Below are 22,049 nucleotides of genomic sequence, written 5' to 3'. Positions count from 1 at the left end.
AAATGTTCAAAGAAACAGAATCATGATACTGTTTCTGCACTAAGTCTTAGTCCTGAAAACCAGTAAAATTATTCCACAAGAATAATCTAGAACATTTGGAATAATATTTTTTTTAGCTTTTACCCAAAATAGTAAACAATATTCCATGTCTTGATCAAAAGCTTTATGGATTTATTGTGTTTCAAAATACACATTACCAAGATAGTGAACTACCACACTTCCTGCTATTTTCCAAATTAAAATTCTGTTTTTTATGGACGTGGCCTTTGTATCTTTCAGATAAAAAGTATGTTATTGCCATTTCAAGGTGTATAAAACTCAGGTGATGAGGGTCTCTGTCATTTTCTCTTAATCCAATTCCAAACTCGACCTTTACCCAGTGAACAGGTGTGTGCTGTGCCTGTAATTTATCAGAGTAAGCGACCAGGCAGAAAAGCTACCAACAATGGGAGGCTAGTACAATCCAAGCACTTACTGCCTAGAAAGCAGTTCTTATCCCCACCATGATGAATATACTTTTATCTCCTAGTAGCAATTTAAGGATAAAGAATGATGGGGATGAGGGGAGTAATATATTCATATTCCTTCAATTTTGGGGGATACTGTTTTTGCACTAATAGTCTGCCAGAAGCTGTTACGTTATAAATTCCTTTCTCAGATTTTCTGTTGCTCACATTCCAATCCAATGTATGATATGGATATGAAAATAGTCATGACAGCATTTCCACTGGGCAAATAAAGTCACTTCACACAGATAAATTAAATAAACCTTCAAGAAGAAAGTGATAAATGAATAGAGCCTTTCTTTGTATGCAATATGGAAACTACTATGTATATCTTACATTTGTCTTTTTTGGATCAAACTTATCTAATTTAAAGACATGCCAGGTACCTATCTACTAGGTATGCAGATGTATTAATCAGGTAATGCAACAGCACAATAAAAATGAGCAACAGATAATGTTAGAACAATGCTAAATCAGACCCAAAATGGATCTTTAGAGTCAGGTGAAATTTCTAAGTATTCCTTATAGATAAACATTCCTAACTAAGTAAATAAGCGAATAGAATGAAGCAACCACAAATATTATTTCTGTGATTTCCTCATAAAATTAAAATGTAATTTTAAAAGGTCTAATATTTTGAAAGTTTTTCAGAAAACTTTTTTCTGAAAAACAAGAGAAAACAGGTCTTCAAAATAATTTCAAAACTATTGAAAAGAGATTCTTCATCACATTAATTTTCTTTTTAAACGATACAAGATTTTATCAAATTTTCTTTTTTAAACTCACCCATCTGCTCCACAATTTCTGGAGGAAATACTCGGGAAGCAAATGCTCGTCGAAAAATATCTGAAAATTCCTTGTCTAGACCTCCTATGCCCATTTTTTCAAAGTTCCAGTCAGGATTGATAATAGATTGGCGATTTTCCTTGGTTTTAGCTTTGCCTAGGTAAAAAAAAATATATAATCAAATATGAAACAAAAACTTCATCACTAAGTGTTAAAAGACAGACAGAACTCCCTAGGCATCCTAGATGAATAAAGAGAAGCTACCCTTATGACAAAGATGAACAACATACTCTTAGCTGGTTTTCTAATGAGAAGAGTAAGTTTTGCTATGTGATCTACTTTGCCTGATCCACACTTATGGCCAGTAATACAGTTTCAAAATGACTAGCTAAACTTATGCTGTAGTCTATCTGTAATTACTCCATGCAGCTTTTCATTAACCTTTAATCTAATCAAATTAACTAATTTGGTTGATTAGAAGAAACACCATGCGCATATCTGATGAAGACAACACACTAGCTGACAGAAATGCAACTGAAATCTAGCAGTCTCAAGGGTACTAAAACAAGTGTACTTAAAAATATATGTATTTTATCTAGATTAAGCTTAGAATTGGCTATATAATCCCTCAGCCTGAGAAGACACACTGAATAAGTTTAATGTCTTATTTGCTTTTTCTTCACTTGCACACAAAAGTGTGAAATCATTCTAAAGACTTTAATGGTTACAAAATTCATGTTTAAGAATTCTTTCACAAGGATAAAAGTTATCTAACTTAAATCAGAGTGCCACCTAAAGTAACTCAAGAGAACCACATTTACTATTTCAAACACAGAATAAAGTACCTTAGTACACTTTACTAGAAACAAAAATATACTGTTTTTATAAAATCAGAGAAAATGTTACATTAAAAAAGTTAGCCCTAAGAAATGACAAATATTTGAGGTGATGAATATATTAATTAGCCTTATTTGATTATTCCACAATGTATATACATTTATCAAAATAAATTGTCCCCCATAAGTATATACAGTTGTTATCAATTAAAAATAAAATAAAAGTGTTTTTTAAAAAAGTTTATACTAGATGGTAATTTTATGCCTAGAGTTTTTTAGCCTTAAAAATTCCTTTAGGAAGCTATGAAAAATATTTTTCTTATACTCTACTGCCCTCTTGTGGCCAAATTTACTGCATGCCAAATTACTACACAATTTCATTTTCCAATGGAAGTCACAAGGATTACTTAGAAATACCTACATTGTATGTAAATTATGCAACTCCCTTGGGATAACATAGCTTAGCAAATGGTGTATAAAACAAAATACAAGATATCACTTCATATATGTATTGGATCAACAATAGATTACGATATATCCTACATCCCTAAAAATAAATGAGATATATTGGCATTAAAAATCATGTTGTATAGGTATATTTACAATGCTTGAAACATGTTAAACAAAAAAGCAAATTATAAAACAGTATGAAAATAGAATCAAATTTTAAAGTGTGTGAGTTGTTTTTGTGAGAGTGCCTATCCACATTTTATGAAATATTTTATTTTATGATTAAAGAATAAACAATAAGGGAGGAATGGTAGTTTATGGATCAAGAAAAAAAGACCACACATTCAAGAAAGTTAAGTAAGCTTGGATATGATGGTGTGCAACCAATGAAAACCCTCTAGTTTTTATTGGGGTAGATATCAACATAGTCAAATCAACTGCAAATAAGAATTACTACACAGTTAATGGCACTGTTATTCTGGTCAATTATTATTCTTAGAGACCAAGCTGCATTATTCTAATATAATAAAAGTAGGGCTAAAGTAGAAAAGTAGGACCGAACTATGAATCTATTGAAAAAATTTTACCTGCACATTCATCACTTAACACTATCACTTATAGAAGTGATGATAGTATCTCATTTAACATAACAACCAGATGAGGAACATTCTACAGAGTAACTAACCAATTCTTAAGGTTATGAAAGACCATGAAAATCTGAGGAACTGGAAGAGACTGGAGAAGACTAAGAGAACAAAACATGTAAATGCAATGTGGGATACTGAATTAGATCCCGGAACAGAAAAGGACATAAAGGAAAAACTTGTGAAATCCCCATAAAGTTTGTAGTTTAGTAATAGCAATGAAACCATGTTAATTTCTTGGTTTTGCTCATTTTTCTACAGTTATATAAGATGTTAACATCAGGGGAAGCTGTTGAAAGGCTTATAGGAATTCTGAGGTTATTTGTGCAAATCTTCTGTAAGCCTAAAATTATCTCAAAATTAAGTTAAAAAACTAATTTCATTGTTTCTTTTTACTTATTTTTAGGTGGCTACTAAAAAATGAAATTACATATGTGGCTCACATTCTATACCTATTGGACAATGCTGATCCAGATAAAGGTTTTAACTTTTTTTCATCAGAACATCTGACAAATATGAAACACCCTATGATTCTGTGATAAGCCCTCTCAACGGAGGTGCCTCTCTTCTCCTTCCCCCCTTGAAAATCACTGCAGTTGAGTCACGTATAATAGAGTCCTACTTCATTCAGAATTTTCTAAAAACTATAAATCTTACCAATAAGATTAAGTGATGAATTTTCTGCTTTTTCAAATGCAACTTGACTGTTTCCAACAACCAGTCCTACTTCAATCTGTACAGAAAGACAATAATTAGTAGTCTAATAGCAGACTTCTGGACTTCTCAAAGCAAGGCCAAAAGTGAAGAGGAAATGAGGTCCCTCTGTGCAAAGCAAATCTTCCAAACTATCACCTGAGTTACACTTACTTTTCTCATAACAACCTTCTATAATTCCTACATGCTTTATTCCAATGTCTGTCTTCAACAATGCCTTTCTTATTATTTATAAAAAATATTTATATTCAATCAGGATTACAAGTACATAAATTTCAAATTACTATTATGTCTGCAAAGAAATATATTTTAAGCTACATTTTATTAACAATGCTGGCTATAAAAGCATTTTTTTCTCCCTACTATCTTAAAAGAAAGAGTACACAATATGAAAAAAAATCACTGAGCAAGAGAATAGTTTGAAAAATTATATTAATTTGCATGATTCTATCACAAAGATTCTAATAAAGATTATTAGAAATAAAGCATACCTTCCGTCTTTTGCCTGTTGCAGGCTCTCCCTTTAGGATGCTAGGATCCATGGCTTCAATATCTTTCACCAGTAAGCCAAAAAGCTTTTCATTGAAGCTAAACACAAGCTATGTAGAAAAGGAGCAAGGGGACAAAGGGGACAAAAGTAATTTCTGGTAATGGATAGATATGCCCCCAGTATGAATCTGGCCCCCACGTCATGGACAAGAGGGCGGATAATCATCTTTGTATCTCATGAACATTCGTAGTAAATAAATTTAAAAAAAGAAAAGGAGCAAGGGGAGAAAAATCACTTCATGATATAATGGCTTGATTCTCACATCATCACCAATGTCTTCCAAATGCAGAAAAGCAGTTTTCTCTTGTTTACCCATCTCGAATTTGCTCCACAGGCAAACTACTCATATAGCCAATGAAAGTAAAGGGAGACTAACATTTATTATCTACTATGTACTACAACCACTACAAGAGATTAAATAATTTATACTCACAAACACGCTTGGAAACAGTTTTACCAGTGAAGAAGCTGAGATCCAGAAAGAGGCTAAGCAATAGGGCTCAGAGTCACAGTAAATGATAGTGACAGGAGACAAGCTTAGGTCTGTGACTCTAAATTCCTGCTTTCCTACAACAAGTACAAAATGCCTGCCATACAAGCGCAGAGACAGCTTTTGAATGCTCAATCATTCGTTTTCACCAAATATTTACTGAGTGCCTTCTACAAGACAGACCCTCTTCTATTTGATGGGGCAAAGCTATCTGTCAATCCTGCCACTACTAACTACTACAAATAAGAATAAATATTAACAGTCATTTCAGGGAAGATAAAATTTTAAGTATTTCTTTTATGTATTATGGAGGATTTTCTCTCATGGATTTACTGAATTTACACGTAATTAGGTTTAAAATTATTACAAATACTGAAGTATTTTCTATTAAGATACCTAAAGTTAAAGGCAAAGGTAAAAACAATGAAGTTTTAGGCAATTTGAGCACAATTATTAGTCAAAAAATGCAGGAATCCAGAAGGAATATGGCATAGACCAAAAAGCAATGGAAAGGTAGTCAACAAATTGTTAGCTAAATCACCTTGGGGAGCCTTCTCTGACCATCCAATACAAACAGCACCACAGTGGCTCTCTAGTGCCACGTCCTGGTTTACTTACATCAGGATAGTTAATAGTATATGGCATTTCTTTCTTATTTTCTGTATTCCCCAACTAGAAACTAAGTTCTATGAGAGTAAGGATCATGTCCGTTTTGTTTATTGTTGATCCACAGTGCCTAAAATAGTGGCAGGAACATATTAGTGCTATTAAATATTTGTTTAATTAATTCTTGTCTCAGCTATGTAGCCATAGGCACACCATTTATTTTCTCGGGAACTAAAATTCATCATTTGTAAATGAGAAGGTTAGACAATATAATCTGAGGTTTGTTCCAATTCCAGTATTCTTTTAAAAAACACACTGTTATCTATTGCCTGTCTATGAGTAATCCAGTTTCCACTTGCAAAAGTTTGATATTATACTGTATGGATTACCTAGTTCCTTAAAGTCTTATTCTTCCAGATTTATGCCATTTCAGTTGGAGAAGAAAACGGAAAAAAAAAACACTCTTTTCATTCCAGTAGCTCTTTCCTTCTAACACTGATTTCATTCCCCTTCCTAGCTACCTTCCCATGTGAGATAACACAAGAGCAGTTGGAGATCAGAATGCTATAAAGCCACAATTCTCAAACACTTTGTGTTCAGTATCCTTTACACTCCTAAAAAATTTTGAAGACCCCAAAGAGCTTTTGTTTATATGGATTATATCTACTGATATTCACCATATTAGAAATTAGAACAAAAAACTTAAATTTATTAATTTAAAAACAATAACAAATCCATTGTGTTAATATAACACTTTTAATTTTTAATATATAAACATATTTTTAATTTAAAAAAATTCTATTTCCTAAAAAAAACAAAAAACATAAGTGACAAGAGTACACTGTCACATTTTCACAAATCTCTTTAATGTCTTGCTTAATGGAAGACAGCTGTATAGATCCTCATTCCTGCTTCAGCAGTCAATGTGCTGTGCCAGCACACATCACGTAGTCTCTGCAAAACTCCACTGTACGTTTGTGAGAGAATAAGAGAAAAAAAGGCAAATAACATCTTGGTACTCTTATAAAAATAGTTTTAACTTTGTAGACACCCTGAAAGGGTCTCAGGACCACGCTTTGAAACTGCTGCTATGGAACTATAGTAACGAGAAAGGAGTCAGGAATAATTAAGAAAAATCACAAAGGTGGCAAATGTAATGGAAAGGTCAAAAGAGCAATGATTACTTAGTATATATAGACAATTTTCTTAAGATTCTCAAATAAGTCCATAACCAAAAACAGTTAAAAACTAGTTTTCTACAGAAATATATTAGTGAAAGAGAAAGACATCCTAGAGACAAAACAAATGTTGTACAATAAGAAATAAGAAATTTCAGATATATACATCTGCAGTGTTCCCAAATCTGCAGAGGGAAATTGGTGTAATTATATAAGAATTTTAACCTAAAAACTACTCTAGAATTTTTCTGAACAGACTCTCCTGAAAGATCAGAAAATACATCTCCCTCACTTTTTATCACTCTTCTTGGTTATGCCTATTCATATGCACAGCTCCTCTCAGTTTTTAAAAAGTAGAATTAATTTTGGACAACTGCAGAGATTAGAATACCTATAAAGTGAAAGGAATAAAAGAAAATTTAAAACTACCTGTTGTCCCACTGAGAAGGCCTGGTTGTTGAAATGTTGAATAAATTCTGCAGCCATCTTGTCAGTGTCATAAGGGTTGGAGTCAATGCTTTTTTTCTGCAGGAAATCAATCTCGATGGTCATTGTGCCAATACATTGTTTGGCTTTGTCAAATGTGTATAAAGAGACTAGGGGGGAAAAAGCATTTTTTAAAATCACAGGGACACCAAATACTCGCTGTGTTTTCAGCAACTAAAAGTTTCACATAAATGAATCATAACAGAACTTGACCAAAAGGAGGTTTAAATGGCCTTCATGGGAGGAACACACAGGTATAGATTATAATTAATAACCACTAGAGATTTTCCTCCCCATCAGAATTAATTGGAAAATATTGAACATCACTCTCCCTCTACTGTTACTCTTCACCTCACTCTTACGGGGAAATCACAGCCCTCCCCATGTAGCCTCTGCATCTTCCTCCTTCTCACTTAGCAGAGGACAAAATGCCACATGGGAAGCCCCAGTGGAACTGGCACAGTATGCTGTTTCCAAACAAGATTTTTGTTTGATGCAAGAAAGAGCTAAAGTGAGAGATGGGTGGATTATTTTGCCCTAAGAAAATAAGGTGCAGGACAGAAAAAAAAAGGCTTGAGAAATAATGTTTACTAGGGGAATTTGCTCCAGAGCAAGTCAGAGTCTGGTATTTCTAATAATAGAAATTTTGTAATACTACAAAAATATTTAATGAGCACCTATTACATCTAGGAAAGTTGCAAAACAAGACAAGGACCAAGTTTTTAACTCATCTTTGTATTAGCAGCATCTAACAGTGTCTTTTAGGTGCCTGATATATTCATGAACTGTTTAAATCAAACAACAACAAAACACCCCCATGGTCTGCATGCTAATAACAAAGGAGAAGAGACAAGCATATATACAAAGCTTTGAGTAAGAAAATTCCTGTTCAAGCCACAGAAAAGTTCCAAAAAGGCTTTTAGGCTACAGTGCATTAAATTTAAATATTAAAGCATTACACATTTTATATCATATAATATCTGTTCAATGAAAAACCTTTACTTGTAGAACTAAAACATGGTTTACACATCACATCTTCAGAAAAATAGGTGTTAAAAGAAATTTTTCTAATGACATATAATTACAAAGAAGCATTTCCATTAAAAAAAACTGACCCTTAGGGTCGGCCCATGGCTCACTTGGGAGAGCGTGGTGCTGACAACACCAAGTCAAGGGTTGGAGATAGCCTTACCGATCACCTTATTTTTAAAAAAACAAAACAAAACAAACCACAACAAAACTGACCCTTAAATCCACTCAGAAAGCATATTGATAAATGCCAGTTTATAAACAAGCTTTTAAAGAAAAAAATATTACACTGCAATATATTGTATTAAGACCATTACGAAAGACTTGAGTAAGCTACCCAGAAAACTTCAAAAGGAGTTTTGCATTTGAGTTTCCCCAACAGGGCAACTTGATTACACTCTGTAAAAAAAAGTGTCTATCGGGGCCGGCCCCGTGGCTCACTCGGGAGAGTGCGGTGCTGATAACACCAAGGTCCCGGGTTCGGATCCCATATAGGGATGGCCGGTTCGCTCACTGGCTGAGCGTGGTGCTGACAACACCAAGTCAAGGGTTAAGACCCCCTTACCGGTCATCTTAAAAAAAAAAAAAAAAAGTGTCTATCACTGCTCTTCAATAGGGCATAATGCATATACAATTTACTTTTCCTTTGTGTTTCCTGAAGACCGTTGTCCTAAAATTTGCCAATGGCCCCTTTAGGACACAGTAGAAGATCTTTTAAGCAACCTCCACTCAACAGAATACTGACCAACTTTTATCCCTCTAATATATCCCAGTTGGCTTATGCCTTGCTTGATGCTCAGAGCTTGTAGTCTCCCCATGTGCCACTAGAGTTACTACACATTATAGGTCAGCTATGTTCATTCTATAATCTGTTTATGCTAGTTATGCTTGTTACAATAATTATGCAATACATTAAATAGTATAAAAATGTTGAAATTTTGACGTTCTAGAATCGATGTTATAAAACTAAGTTGAAAGCTTTGGAAAACTTAAAAAAGAGAGAATTTCTTCTAAAAAAAAAAAAACCCTGTTAATTATGTAACAGCAAGAAAATTAGAAAAGATTGGGAGTAAAAATCCATAAAGTCCAAAAGGATTCTGTACTCCCAAATGCTTTACAAGGTCTAAGTTACCCATCCATTTCAAAAAAACCCATGTGGAAATTATAGGTGAAGTTAACGCACAAAAGAGAATATAGAACTCCAATCCACGGACCAAAATCCCAAGAAAAGGCCTTTAACCAACTTTTACTAACTACCAATCACACTGGATAAGAGAGCTTCAACAATTCTCCAAAAAAAGTATGTAATAAAAAAAGATTGGTTTTTCACACTTGCTTTGGACAATAGGCATGGCACTTTTGTGACTTTCTCTGGCCAAATAGCAAGAACTGAACAAAAAAGTCACTGCAGTGTATCTTTCGATTCAATTGATCTATCAGTATTAAATGCCTGTTGCAAAGATTCTAGTGGTTTGCAAACAAAGCTGTTCTCTTTAAAGGGACTTTTAGTCTGTGTGTTTCAATAGACTCTGCTAGTAACTAAAAGAAACTAAGTAAATCATTTAATCTCTCTGTGCCTTGAATTTGTCACATCTATAAATCAAGAAAATGGAATGAGATAAGTCTTTGTGGTCATTTCCTACTTTAAATCCTGTTCTAAACTTATTTCTTTTAATCTATCCACTTGAATTACGTAGAAGAATTTTCTATAAATTCTTCAAATAAAAGTGCTTGCATAATCATATTTTTATATTTTGGTTTGCCATCTCAAAGGAGACACACATATTTTAAATATTTCAAAAGCAAAATAACAAAGTCCATGTAAGGGATGGAAAAATGCACTGAAAATCAAAGAATAAGTTCAAATCTTAGGTGAAAGTTTCAGAATGCCTCCAAGCCTGGATGTTTTGTTCCTTCTTAACACTTCCTAAAAGTACAAGTTACATGCTAAGTAAGCAAGAGAGCTTAGTTGTTTCCCAACATAGTGAAAACGTTTATAGGTTAAAATATAAATCTAAAAATGAATAATTTGGTTCAACAATTCCATTTCCAGGTATCTGTCTCAGAAAGACTCTTGGACATTTGCCTAAAAAAAGATGTATAGAGATGTTCATCGCAGCATTACTTGCAATAGTCAAACATTGAAAAATGCTGATGAGTAGGGGAACAATAAATGAAATGTAGAATATTCGTAATGTGAGATACTGTACAGCAATTTTTATTAAAATAAAATCTTGATGTATATTTAATAAAGATGGATTGCCCATTAAAAACATAATATTGAGTGAAAAAAGCATACTGCAGAAAGACCTGTATGATATACTACTTTGTGCATTAAAGACTCTGATAAAATACAACAATGTCAAAATGCATATATATGTATGTGTGTATATATAAGTGTACTTCAAAAAGTTCATGTAAAAATAGAATTAAAAGATAATATGAATCTTTTCACGAACTTTTTGAAGTACCTTTGTATGTATATGTATATATATCATCTTCATACTAATAAATTTGAAAGTGTATTAAAACATTATCATTACTAACTGTAGTTTTCAAATATATTTTTAAAAGGTCAATGTTCCTAAATAGAAAAGACCAAGCAGTTCAATATCAAATGCTACGGGCAGTACCACGGACAGTATCACAGGGAGCATCAAGATCAGCACCATGGTCAGTGCCAAATGGGCCAAAAGTCCTGAAGGTTTCACCAGCAGCAAAGAGGAAGAGATTGCGAATGTTTTCTTAGCCAAAAGCAATTTAATAATAAAGACTAATAAAAAAGAAATTTTTATATGCAAAAAATAAGTTATAGCCAATGATTTAAATAAACAGACATTTCATGACAAGTATGCTATAATGGTCAAAAACGTGTGAATTAAACATCAGTCTATATTATTTAAAATATGGCATTGCCATATGGGGAGGAGACAGTCTAAATGATTCTCCTAGAAGATTCCTTCAGACTAAAATCACTCACTTGGGCCGGCCTGTGGCTCACTCGGGAGAGTGTGGTGCTGATAACACCAAGGCCACGGGTTCGGATCCCACATAGGGATGGCCGGTTGCTCATTGGGTGAGCGTGGTGCTGACAACACCAAGTCAAGGGTTAAGATCCCCTTACCGGTCATCTTTTAAAAAAATAAAAATAAAAATAAAATAAATAAAATAAAATCACTGACTTGACTAGACTAGAAAATCACTGACTTTGTGGAGTACACTAACATTTATAAAGCAAATGTATTTCACAGGGCCTAGTTTCCAAAGCCCTGTAGTTTCAGGTATATCCTAACTTTTTAAAATTACATAGAGAAATATTAACCTTGCAAAAGACAGAAAACTTTCCTCAGGCTAAAGTCTCTGTAACACAGCAATGTTGCTGGCTCAAGGACAGATGTCCTTGGTTAACCTACCGATTGATATGTAAAAATACTGAGGAAACTGCTGCAGGCAAACACAGTATTTGCTAAGAACAAGCTTTTGTTGGTGGATTGACTTAACCTTTTGCAAATTGCATTATGGAATGTAACTTTGTTATTTCACTGACGTTAGGAGCTTCTATTGTTAAACTATACTTAGCCATAACTCCACCTATGTTGCCTTTCTGTAACTTTCTGGCTTGGAGAATAAATACTGAGACAGAACCCCAGTTCAGTGTTAATTTCCCAAAGGAGGAATGCCTCTCTCTTGAGGGTTCCAGGAAGTTAACCTCTTTGGGGTGTCTCACTGCTCAAGATAGATGGGCTTTGAGTAATCCTTTTTGCATCTCTGTCACCCAGGGGAAAAGAGGTGACAAATCTGTGTGAGGCAAAGCAACAGACTTGACTAGATAGATCTACCAGTCTGAATACTTGAGCACTTATTTGCCTACATCTCTACTTGTGCAGAACCAGTTTTCTACCTTTATGGCCACATCATCCACATTACTCAGGCCCTAAAATCCTACTTCGCCTCAAGCTTATTCCACTTAATCCCACCTGATCATTCAATTTTATAATTTTGCCCATTAAGTCTGTTTGATTTACCTTTTTAGAGATCTAATTTTATGATCAAGATAAGTATTTCTGGTAGCAGGAGAATGCTTTTATAACAATTTAAGCCACAAAACACATTTCTCAACTCATAAAAATTTATAACCTTGAATTTCCATATGTTTTCCACAACAGAAAATATCTACATTAAAAGTTATATTTAAGCACACTCTTATCCTTATATTTTAAAATATTTAAAAAAAATAAATTTAAGAAAATTAGAAACCTAAGCTGCATACAACCATATTTTCTCATTAGATTAAACAAATGTACATTTTTATCTCTGCCAACGTCTGCAAAAAAGGAATCCTGGCTTCATGCACAAAGCGACATACTTTACTTTGGTGCTAAACTTCTCCACTATCTCAGCTTTTTACTATGCTTCAGGTGAGGAGGTGACAGTGAATGAAATCACTTATGTCAGTGTCTCCCAAAAGGTTGATAAGAACCACATAAAGGTAACTGTTAAAACCACAAATTTAGGCTGGCTGGTTAGCTCATTTGGTTACAGCGCAGTGTTGATAACACCAAGATCAAGGGTTAGGATCCCCATACTGACCAGCTGCCAAAAAAACCCCAAAAAACAAAAAACACAGATTTGTGAATCAGATTCCCCAAGGAAGGAGCATAGGAATCTAAAAAACAAACTCCCCAGGTGACTCAGGCAAGTTTGGAAAGCACTAGTTATGCAATCTCCCCACCAGCTACACATATCTAAGGTTATTTCCTTTATTTTTACATCAAAATTTTTCATTCCTCATCCTTCTTCCACAAAGAAAAAGAGCCAAATAAAGATAACCCCAATGTTTAAGTTCCCTCTAACTCAGAAAAAATTATAAGTTGCCATGTGCCTTAAGTAGAAGTAGGATGTTCTGTCTTGCCACTTTACCAAGTTATCTTATTAGAATCTCTACTACAGAACCGGCCTGTGGCTCACTAGGGAGAGTGTGGTGCTGATAACACCAAGGCCATGGGTTTGGATCCCATATAGGGATGGTTGGTTCGCTCACTGGCTGAGTGTGGTGCTGACAACACCAAGACAAGGGTTGAGATCCCCTTACCGGTCATCTTTTTTTTTTTTTGGTCTTTTTCGTGACCGGCACTCAGCCAGTGAGTGCACTGGCCATTCCTATATAGGATCCGAACCCGCGGCGGGAGCGTCACAGCGCTCCCAGCGCCGCACTCTCCCGAGTGCGCCACGGGCTTGGCCCTACCGGTCATCTTTTTTAAAAAAAATTTAAAAAAAGATCAGGCTAGTCATGTGTTCCTGGCAACTGCTTTAAGTATTTGTCCTCTTTTAACCAGTTTAAAGTTACTATATCTTTGACATTCTTCAAAAGCTTTGGGCCTAGAGGATAACGGTGGCCCCATGAGTCTGAATATCCCCACATATCCTCCTAAAACCCAATGGAAGCAAGGAGAATAAATAATGCCACATAAAGCCAACACCTACAGCAGTACTAGGAGACAGAGAATACCATGAAACTGAAACTACTTGAAAATAGAGAAATAAGCACTAAAATTACACAGAGCTGCCACTGTGGGGGAAAAAAAGGAGAAGGGAGAGCAGGACATAGATAAAATATAGACAAAATCACCTCCAAAAAGAGAAAGTCCAAAATTAAGTACCAAAATACCATGCACAGGTTTGGGACTTGGCAGTCTATAGCTCCAGGTACAGGGTAATGACTTGTAAGTAAGTAGGACTATAAGTGGCAGCATGAAAGAATCATTAAAAAGAATCGGGTAAGTGAAGAAAGGATTGTGCCCTTAGAGATGTGGCAGTGAGGGCAAAAGGCAGTTAGAAGGGAAAATTAAGGATCATGCCAAAACAAAAGAGAAGTAAGCCACATCAACCGACTTCTCTTGAAAAAAATCTTTAAAGAAATTGTACCTTTCTATATATACTGACAGAAAAGAATACTCTTAGGCTAGTACTCTTGTCTACAAAAAAATCATGAGAAATAGAAAAAAGTAACTCTATACAAAGTTACTGTAAAAAGAAAACATAACACAGGGCCGACCCCATGGCTCACTTGGGAGAGTGCGGCGCTGGGAGCACAGCGGTGCTCCCGTTGTGGGTTTGGATCCTATATAGGGATGGCGGGTGCGCTCACTGGCTGAGCGCGGTGTGGGCGACACCAAGCCAAGGGTTGTGATCCCCTTACCGGTCACAAAAAAAAAAGAAAACATAACATATAACAAAATACTGCAGCATTTCAGCCAGTGAAATGTCTTCCCCAAAAAGATCAACCCTGAAATAGAAAAAACTATAATATAACACTTTAAACTAAGTTAACTATCCTCATACAAGTATTTAGGCATATAACAAAATACCTAACATCAGAAGATAAAAAATTAAGAATAGAAAACAAATAAATAAGAGAAATGCAATGAGTTCACTGAACTCAGGAAAGAAGTTGAAGAAAAAGACGAAACTACTTCAGAAGTTAGAATCAATTACAAGTTGCCCAAGGGAGAATAGATTTGAATAAATACAGCTGATCTTTCAACAATGTGGGTGTTAGGGTGCAAACCCCCACACTGTCGAAAATCCGAGTATAACATTTGATTTCCCCCAAACTTAACTACTTAACTACTACTTAAGAATGACATGAACTTTCCCCCTCTTTGCAGCCCTGACATACTGCATGCTTGAGCCTTATGGGGGAGAGGGAATGCACAGTCTTACTTAAGCAGTAGAGCAGTAGTTAAGTACTTAACTTAATAGCCTACTGTTAGGTAGGCTACTTAACTGTTTGATTATTTTCCAATATATTGTCCAATATATTGACCAAGAAAAATTCCAATAATTTTCCAATATATTTACTGAGAAAAATCTACATATAAGTGGACCCACACAGTTCAAACCTGTGTTGTTCAAAGGTTTGCTGTATACAATAAAAGGCAGTGAAGAAAGGAAAGCAACCAAGACAGTAAAAATGAGATAAAATATTTTAAAACAGAAAGAACGTTGTTAAAGTGGAAGACAGGCAAAGAAGATCCAACATACATATAATTAGAGCCCCTGAGAAGAAAAGCAAAACAATTAGACCACAGCTAATACTTAAAACCATAATCTAAAAAAGGGACCCATTGTATACCTGGGAAAACTGACCCAAAATGACTAGAAATATTCTAAGAAATATATTAGACTTTAAGGACAGAAAAATGCCCAGGACTCTCAAGCAGAAAAATGAAATTACTTATGAAGAGAAGAAAATTAGGCTGGCCTCAGACTTCTCAAGAGTATCACACAAAGCAAGGCAACCATGATGCAGCATTTTCAAGAAATTCAAGGAAAGAAAACAAGCCAAGAAAATTAAATTCAGCCAAATTGTCCTTCAAATACCAAAGGTACAGAATGATAGTCTGAATATGCAAGAATCCAGGGAATACTGTACACACATGTACTTCCTGGAGGAATCAGCTAGAGGATAGGTTTCATCCGACCAAGTAAAAACTGGCAAAAGAACTGATCACAGTTACTTGAGAGACTTAATTATAGACTTAAGACTGAAACAAGTGTGGGGTTATATATAGAAGAACAGCATATAAATATCATATGTTCTGATAAAGTGGAAAGAAAGCAACTAACAAAATGGGAGAAGAAAAGGGAAGGTACAATATGATCACTGACATGTATAGTTAATAGATGAGTCAAAGGATATTGTTTAGAACTAAGAACAGATTTTAAGTTAGAAAAAATGGGAGACTAAGGGCACTATAAGAGGAATAAATATAAAAGTAATCACTGAAACAAAAATATAAACACTCTTAAAAAACAAAAGAAGTTTTAAAAAATAGAAAAGACACACCAAATAAACATAATTAAAACATACAATGACAGAATTGAGAACAAACATATCAGTCCTATCAGTAACTCTGAATGGCTTAACTAACCTATTAAAAGAAAAAGATTTTCAAATTAGCTCATAAAGCAAAACCAACTCTATATTGTATATAACACACACATTTAAAACACAGTGACTCAAAACAGCAAAAATATAAAGAGATAAGTAAAGATATACTGAGCAAATTAAAAACAATAAGAAAGCCAGGATTGTAATCCTGATATCAAGAATAATTCAAAATACATTAAACTAGATAAAGATACTTTATAATGCTATAAGCCACAATTCACAATAAAGATATAATGGTTATGAATACTTGTCTACCAAGTAACACAGAAACCACCTATGTAAAGTAAAAACTCCAAGAGATGCACGGAAAGTAGACAGAAAGACACTAATAACAGGAGATTTTAACATACCACTCTCAATGCAAGACAGGTTGGTGAACAAAAATAAGTTAAAATATAGAAGATTTAAAAAGCATAATCAATAAAGTAGATCTTATGGATATATATCAAACACTATACCGTTATAACAGACAATATGATGAACTAAGAACATCTTGTGCCAGAAAGAAAGAGCTAAAACAAATGATGGCAGCATGCCAAAAAAGCAAAGAAGCCAGGTTGGAGGAACTCCTACTGCTCAAATCTGGAATAATTTGAACATCAAACTGAATAAGGACAGTGATAGATTATCAACACACTGAATAAAATAGGAATCTATGAGTCTTTACTGATAATAAACAGGTAGATAAATAAATACATAAATGGGAGAGAAGTGTGGGCTTTTCCTCAGCATACAAACTGATAAATGTGGAAGGAGCACCGCAGTTGGAAAATACTTTTGTAACTATATTAACGGTGAGGTTGAGAACATGCATCAGTGGATGCTAAATCTAAAGCAGCAAGTTTGATCTGGAACAGGATAGTTGCACGGTCTAGAGTCTCTCCATAGATTGCTTATCAGCTGCAAGGGAAAAAAAGTGGAATACAGTAGAGAAACCAGACAACATCTAGACTGCATGATCAAATTCATACCACCGGTGAAAGAAAGACAAACACAGGGCATCTTAGGACGCGATACCCTGAGAAGGACATAACATCACTTGTGTGGTATTCCGGCAGAGGATGAATAATGAACTATAGAAATGATCCCTGAAAGTACAGTCTTTGCTGGGATGAGTAACCTAAATCTAATAATGAGAAAACATCAGACAACCTAAACTGGAGAACATTCTATTAATGTATTCTCCAAAAATGTCACCATGGTGAAAGAAAAAAAATCTGAAGAACTATTCCAGATTACAGAAATGACAACTAAGTGTAATATATGATCCCAAACTGCATCTATTACTGAAAGGGAAAAATACTATAAGGAGATAATTGGAACAATGAACAGAACTGGAATATGAACTATAGATTAGATAAAGAGCATCAATGCTTAATTGTATCAACATTTTATGACTTTAATTTCTAAAAGAGTGTATCTTTGTTTGTAGGAAATACACAATAAAGTACTACAGGTAAAAAGGCATGATGTCTGCAACTCAATTTCAAATGGTTCAGAAAAGAAGTGTGTGTGGGGGTGTGTGTGTAGAGGGGGTTGGAGGATGAGAGGGAGACAGTATGATAAAGAAAATATGGCAACTAGTGAATCTGGGTAAAGGTAGTATAAAAGAATTCTCTGTATTATTTTTGCAACCTTTCCATAAATATGAATTTTAAATTTTTTTTATTTTTTGAGCAGCCGGCCAGTACCAGAAACCGAACCCTCGACCTTAGTGTTACAAGGCTGTGTTCTAACCAACTGAGCTAACCGGCCAGCCCCAATATGAATGTTTTTTAAAGTTTTAAAAGTAAGCAGAAAAAAATCTGGCTTAATTATACTTGCATTTTCTTTCTGTCCCCTGTTGTATCCATGAAGTTGACATAAACTATCTGAGTAAAGAAGATTCATACTCCATTTTCCCAACTTTGCTATACTGCCTAAGAGACAATGCCAGGTTTTTCTTATTAGCTCCTTGGGTTATTATCCATAAGCAGCTTAGTCTTTTTTCCCCCCTAACTCATAAATTGCTTTCCTTGCCCTTCCCTACTGAACTATAACGACCTGATAGTCACTTCATTGAGAAAAGAGGTAGGGACATAGGTACCATAACTATTTCCTTTCAGTTCTCATAGAATTAACCATACTCTGAATAGAATGAATGTGTAAGGCCTGGCAATTAGTAACAGAAAATTGTACAGATTTCAATAACTGTGAGAAAATCATATAGAAAGTCTACCTCATGTGGCGAAAACATATACCTACCTTCTATTTCTTGTCCAATAGAAAGTCCAGCCCATTTTCGCTGTAAGTTAAAAGGAAAAAAAGACACTTGAAACCAAATCTATCAAAATTAGAAAAATGTGGAAAAAAGGAATTTCTATGAGTATCAGGAACACATTCAAAGACCAAAACATGGTATGCTGTTTCATATTAATCTGTGTCCCCCCTCCCAAAATGTGTTGAAGTCTTAGCTCCTGGTACCTGTGAATGTGACCGTATTTAGAAATTGGGTCTTTGCAGTTGCAATCAAGTTAAGGTCATACTGAATTAGGGTGGACCTTATATAATACCTAGATGTTTTTCTTCAAAATAAATCAATACAGTTGTAGGGTGACACTTGCTTAAAATGAATTGATTCTTCTACACTTTCAAGAAGAGAAGAGAATAAATTAACATCTGAGTTACCTGATGTAAGCTGAATGCAATGCTCCCTGGAACCACTGATGGATGGGTCCTCAGTGTAAATGTGTACCTGTGATTGGGCGAGGTCCTCACTATCACGTGCCTAAAACATAGAAACACAGTCAGTACTCTGTATCAAAGGAAATGAAGAACGTTAATTTCTAAATGTGTGTCTTCCCAAACTGATGAGTACCAGGTAGAAATATGGTATCACTGAGTCCTGAAGGAAAAGAACCACAAATTTAGTTTCAAAAAGCTCTCAGCAATTCAAAATGTTTTCTAGACATAAGGAGCACCTTGGGCCAAACACACATCAAGTAGAATTCAGCCAAGTTCAATAGAATACATACCATCCAAAATATCAATTTCATTACATTTCCAATTTACATAAAACCAGTCAGTGATTAGAGTCCTTGATATTAAGTAAAAACTAAATAAATTTCCTATCCTGAGAATTATTTTACATCCTATTAAAAGGAAAACCAAATATAGATAAGCTAGTATATAGCAGTCTTAAAAAACAAGTTAGTTTTTAGAACTATTCATTAAGTCTCTTTGCAGACTCTCTCAACAGGCTGAAACAATAACAACCTATAAAAAAAAAAAGATGGTAAAAATTAAAAACTTCCCAAAATGCATCAGCTTTCATGTAGATATCAATATTTACTATTTCAAAGAATTTTGAGCTAATTCCCTGCTCAGAAGGTACCCATAAATAAAATATAGTCATCTCATGATAATCTCCTACACCAAGAAATTAACAAGGACTGCATGTAACAGAGGCTTCAAATTCTGTTGTGCAACAGCACTATCCTTTATTAAAACTATTTTTTAGAATGTTATAATTTTTAATGTTAATGGTTAATATTTCTATAAATATCACTTTGCCACTGGAATACAAGTTCCTTACATCTACTATATTTTAAGTAACCCCATCATGAGTGCAGTGAACATTCAACATATATAAAAGAATTCCACAAATTCTCCTGTTGATTATCTATACTTCAGTTTATTTGTTGAAAAGTCCTGTGTTCAATTTAGCATTATAGAATGTTTAGCACTAGAAACAATGTTAATACAATCATATAGCACAGCCTCTTACGGGGATGCTGAAAACCACAGATGACTAGCAATTCTAACTTGGCACAACTGATAAATTTCACAGAGAGCTTAAAAAAAAAAAAAAAAGCCCAGTTAAAATATTGCCTCCTTGTTTCTTATTTCCCTAGACTGCCTTCTGGTATAGACCATTCATCTCCTTATCTCTACCAACCTCAGAAGCATATGGATGACAATGAACTTGGTAGCACCGTTTTTAGAAGTTGTCAGTGGGTGATGTGAATCAGTTAAAATTAATTACAATGAAAAATGCTTTTAAAGATTCTACATTTGTTGTATATCTTCCAATTTTCATGTCTTTTAGATTATCATAGTAATAATGATCATAATAGCTAATATTTATTGAGGATTAATTAACATGCTAGGCACTGTTCTAAGTGCTTTATTTGTGTAACTTACATAATCTACACAACTACCCAAAGGAAGATATTATCATTATCCCCCTTTTACAGATCAGGACACAGAGGCACAGAGATGATAAATAACTTATCCATGGTCACCCAGTTTGTAACCAGCAGAGCCAGAATACAAACTCAGACAGTATGATTCCAGAGCCAAACACCTAACAACTATGCTATACAATTACTATAACCAGTATGTTTGGCTCTGTTAAGAAAATCTATAAAAAATAAAGTTTTACATGAGAAGCTATGTATGATTTTAAAAACATATTTATCAAAGTTTGACATAGTAATGATTGGAACTCTTTCTTATCTCCTCCATTTTCCAACTCAGGAAGAGGAATAAAAAAAATTCTCAAAAGTTTCCTAAAAAAAGTCTTTCCAGAAGTTTCTAAAATATCACTTAGCAGATTAAAAGGAAACAAAGTCAGATACTCACTGGCCAGACTGGAAATCCTTTTCATTCACAACTGTACAGTTGGTTAAAGATAGTTCATCTGTAGGACATCTTGCAGCTTGCATAGTCTATGAGAACCAATGATTAGGTAAATAAAATTAAGTCATGTTTTACTACCTTAAAGAATATTTTATGGGCTGGCCTGTGGCTCACTCGGGAGAGTGTGGTGCTGATAACACCAAGGCCCCGGGTTCGGATCCCACATAGGGATGGCCGGTTCGCTCACTTTAAAGAGCGTGGTGCTGACAACACCAAGTCAAGGGTTAAGATCCCCTTACCGGTCATCTTTTATTTTTATGTATTTATTTATTTATATATTTTTTGTCTTTTTTTGTGACCGGCTGGACCGCGCTCAGCCAGTGAGCACAACGGCCAAATCCTATATAGGATCCGAACCCGCGGCGGGAGCGTCACCGCGCTCCGAGCGCCACACTCTCTCAAGTGCGCCACGGGCTCGGCCCACCGGTCATCTTTAAAAAAAAAAAAAAAAAATTTTATGCCTTCTTGTCTATTCTTCATCACTACAAATGCTGTAATAAACATCTACTGTTTTGACTCCCAGCATCTCCTCCTCTGAGGTAAAAAGCAAAACACCCTTTCTTTGAGAAACTGTTCCTTACCTATTTCACGTGTTTTGTGAGACTGTCAGTCACAGCACACATGCAACCACACACATTCCTATCCCACCCACAGGATTTTATATATAAGGGTGCTAGAAAAAAGGCACTCTTCCTTGCCACACCACCACATGGAGGAAGAGCTGTCCACTCTAGAAGACAGTACAACTGTCACAGAGAAAGCAAAGGTGACTGAGACAACAGACAAACTAACAGATACCCGGAAACACAGACCTCACAACCAATTAGTCTTTGAAACCAGTCCTGAACATTGGTTATAAGCCAGTAAATTCTCTTTTTGCTCAAGCTTATTTGAATTGGTTTTCCAGCTCTCCCAAAGAAAAGAATCTGGATGATAAAAATGCATCGAAGTAAATTCAATAAATTTGATAAAATGTATGATGAAAAGTATCATTTTATAAGAGATCCCAAGTGGCCATGAACCATATCTCCTATAGATTTAGAAAAACCATTTCCCAAATATCTTTCAACAAAAATAATTACAGGGTTTATTAAAAAACAAAACAAAAACAGCAATTAGCACCTTTTTGGTCAACAGTTA

At 34.7% G+C, this 22,049-nt stretch overlaps 1 protein-coding gene across 1 annotated transcript in view; it reads right to left on the bottom strand.

Moving 5' to 3' along the window:
* NSF (N-ethylmaleimide sensitive factor, vesicle fusing ATPase) overlaps positions 1–22,049 on the bottom strand; it is a 147,465-nt gene that overhangs the window by 107,371 nt on the left and 18,045 nt on the right. Inside the window, exons 2-8 of the mRNA XM_063080535.1 lie at positions 20,853–20,938; positions 18,897–18,996; positions 18,474–18,513; positions 7,190–7,356; positions 4,428–4,535; positions 3,880–3,955; positions 1,293–1,448 (exon numbers count right to left, since the gene is read on the bottom strand). Of these exons, the coding sequence (XP_062936605.1) occupies positions 1,293–1,448; positions 3,880–3,955; positions 4,428–4,535; positions 7,190–7,356; positions 18,474–18,513; positions 18,897–18,996; positions 20,853–20,938 (733 nt within the window). The remainder of the gene's footprint in view (positions 1–1,292; positions 1,449–3,879; positions 3,956–4,427; positions 4,536–7,189; positions 7,357–18,473; positions 18,514–18,896; positions 18,997–20,852; positions 20,939–22,049) is intronic.

Source organism: Cynocephalus volans, chromosome 16, assembly GCF_027409185.1.
Source record: "Cynocephalus volans isolate mCynVol1 chromosome 16, mCynVol1.pri, whole genome shotgun sequence".
Lineage (NCBI taxonomy): Eukaryota > Metazoa > Chordata > Mammalia > Dermoptera > Cynocephalidae > Cynocephalus > Cynocephalus volans.
Note: the sequence above shows the minus strand (reverse complement) of the source record. Positions and strands in the feature narration are given on the sequence as shown.